Here is a 3,274-nt window from a genome sequence, read left to right on the forward strand (position 1 = left end):
ATAGTTTAGTGTGTGGATTAATGGAGTTGTTGAAATAATAAGAAAACAACTGAAGGGAATACCAAATGACTTCTATAATCACACCTTCAAATCATCAAAGGATTTAGCATTTAAATATGAAGGAGTAGTTAAAAGAATCATTCTTTTTTCATCTCTATCTCTTTCAAAATGCAATCTATCTTTCCTAACCTGCTCAATTGAAGTTAGAAAAGAAGCTTTTCCGGATGCAAATCAACTAAAAACAATGAACTTTTGGTTAAGCGATTTCGTCAAAAATCAGAAGTTGTTTTCGCTTCGCATTCGGTTAATGCCTTAGTGGAAATAGGAGGACGCAGTTTGTTAGTCAATTTGATTATGATCTAACTTATTATCAATGTTAGTGGTCATGGTGTTGCTCTTTATATAGTTTGAAAGGTTTTGTAGTTGTTCTACTTTAAGCATTGTTATTGTCTATATATAATATTTAGTTGAGAAAATGAAGTGATATGTTGAGTTGAGAACATCTGTTTAACTTTTTAATTGGATTGAAAAGATAAGTGTCACTTTTATATTGGATTGAGTAAATAGGTGTTACTTTCTCAAGTTGGGAATTAGCTAGAATCTTTTAACAAATTTGATAGTAAAGATGGTAATTTTTATGCTAATATCTATGGCAATGACTTTTTTTATAAAAAAAATGTATTTGGATATAGTTTATGTTATATGAATAAGTTGTATTCTACTTATAATGATATCCCGTAGAGTCTAAAAATTGCCATTATTGAATTAAGGAGACATGGTTAGAGGAACATGGATTTTTAACCGTGGTCCGTGGTATACCTATTACTTATTTACTTAGTGCACTAATGTTCTTGTTTGTAACATCTTTACATATCTTCTATATACGTCGGTCTAAATACTATAAAATTGTTGTAAGCATGAAATGCATTAGTTTAATTAAATTTTTTGACGACGGGCATATTTACGACCATCTAGCCCCGAGCATTCAAATTCTTAGGACCGGCGCTGGTGCAGGAGTGTCTATCGGGGGGGGGGGGGGGGATGATACCACACTCCCATGGAATGGTCAAAATGCTGGAAGTGGCTAGAAGGAAGTCCTGCACGTGGCTAAGAATTAGTAAAAGTTGTTGAGTCTTTTTCTGAGTGTAGTTGTTATTTTAGTTTGAATATTTCATTTGAATAAGTGGTTGTTTAGTCCGGTTCTTTTGGTGAACCGTTTGTTTTGATTCTCTATTTAAGGAGTACAGTTTTATATCCACTTTTCAAAGTTCTTTGTTTTTCCTTTATTGTTTACAAAAATATTCTTGTCCATCATAAGAAACTATGTGAAAACAGAGCTAATAGCAAAGAAAATGCAAATTAACCACCCTGAGTTTAAAGGTAATAAACTGGAAAATTTGAACAAATTATCCATGATCTATATATTTAAGGAGCCTCAACACTACCATATACACACATTTGGTAATATATCCTTGATTTCTTATACAAAGCAGAAAAAATGACGGTAGCCCAGAGAAACGTTCCTGCTCGTGGTAATGTGCTGTCAAGGTCTGTGAAGGCTGTGGTGAACTATCCTCTGAATGGTATTTTTAATTAGCTAGGTGACACATGCATCATGTGAAATTAGTATTATTCATGCATATATCAGTTTCCAGTTTCTTTGTACACATCTTAATTAATGTTGTAACGGTTATGTGTTATATTTTTAATAATGTTCATAATTGTATTTTTGTATTCATTTGAAAGTGAAATTGGTATCTGCAAATCGATATATGTAGCAGGTTATGTCTTGGAATAACAAATAATTAATAATCGGCCATTCCTATCATTTCGATCTGCTGATACTCAACTGAATGGTTCCATCTTTTTTAATTTGTAGAATGAAGCAACTAAATGAATTTTCAAGATCATCTTGCATGGTGAACATTTGAACCTTATAGTTCTTTTACGCACTAAATGAATGTTAGAAAATGAATTTATATATGTTCAAAAGAAACAAAGTTCATATATACAAATAGCCAATCCAATCCTTATAAGTTTAATAAATATATAAGTAACATCAGATATTGTTTAGCCTCTGGGTGAACGTACTCTGTTATTATTTTTCAGTTTGTAATATGCAAATACTTGCAGGCCGGTTATTTGCCAACAATTCATTATAGATCATCTTACAAATTATATATGGTCGAAAATCATAGATGTTGATTAAGCAGAAATGCGCAGATCGTACATGATAAGCATGTCAATCATTTTACACATGCATTGTCTCGAAAATGAACCAATGTAAATTTATTGCCGCACAAATTAACAAATTAAGAAAAGATCGAGAAATAAAACAAATTAACCTAGGTACTTGCTTGATAATCTGGCCGGCCCGTTACTCCTTACACTGCTCGTATGGCTCGAAAGTAGCAATTGCAGGTCCAGAAGGTCCAGCAGTTGACGGGTCTTTCAAGAAACCGCCAATGCCAGCTGGACTAAAGAAGCCATGATGACCCATATGAAAAGCAGCAGGCACAAAAGGACCACCAAACGGCGGATCGGAACTAATATTCCTCTTCACAAGCGGCTCGCCCCTAACAGACCCACGTTCACCGCCATCAAACTCCCTGAAACGATGGAGATACACAGTTAACGGCTCTATGTAATCATCAAACCCCAATTTGTTCATAGCCCAGAGAACATCTTCAGCAGTGATGGTCTTCCTCTGCTCACGCTGGCATCGGTCATTAGCTTCACCTGTCACAAAGCTAATGTACTCTGAAACACATTCCTGGATGGTTTCTTTGGCGTCGTCTGAGATTTTGGCGTGAGGCGGGAGGATCTTTCTCATGATTCGGATCACATTTGCTATCGGCATAAACCGGTCTTGTTCTCGCACAATGCACTCATTATTATTGTCATCTGATGACTTGTTATTGTTGGCAGCCTTCATTTCTGATCCATTCATTAATGTCAAAAATCGATCAAATATTATATCAAACACTTTTACGTACGTACAGTACAACCAACCAAATAACTACATACATTAAGGGCGCGTTTGGTTCACGGAATGTTTTTAGGAGGAATGGAATCTTTCAATGGAATTAAAATTTGAAGGAATGGAATTTAACGGAATGTTTTTAAATTTTTGAAAATTCAAGTGACGAATGGAATGAGATTCCTTCTCCCACTCTCAAAGAATGGAGATTCCATCAAATAAAGGAATGTTTACATTCCAATGGAATCATATTCCTTCATCTTTGAACAACCAAACACACTAAGGAATGAAATC

At 34.6% G+C, this 3,274-nt stretch overlaps 1 protein-coding gene across 1 annotated transcript; it reads right to left on the reverse strand.

Annotated features, from left to right (window-relative positions):
* Positions 1–2,377: 2,377 nt before the first annotated feature.
* On the reverse strand, positions 2,378–2,950 carry LOC122591402 (nuclear transcription factor Y subunit B-1-like). Its single transcript, XM_043763674.1, has one exon. The coding sequence runs from the start codon at positions 2,948–2,950 to the stop codon at positions 2,378–2,380; it is 573 nt and encodes a 190-aa protein (XP_043619609.1).
* Between the last annotated feature and the right edge of the window lie 324 nt (positions 2,951–3,274).

The sequence above is a fragment of the Erigeron canadensis genome, chromosome 3 (assembly GCF_010389155.1).
Source record: "Erigeron canadensis isolate Cc75 chromosome 3, C_canadensis_v1, whole genome shotgun sequence".
NCBI classification, from domain to species: domain Eukaryota; kingdom Viridiplantae; phylum Streptophyta; class Magnoliopsida; order Asterales; family Asteraceae; genus Erigeron; species Erigeron canadensis.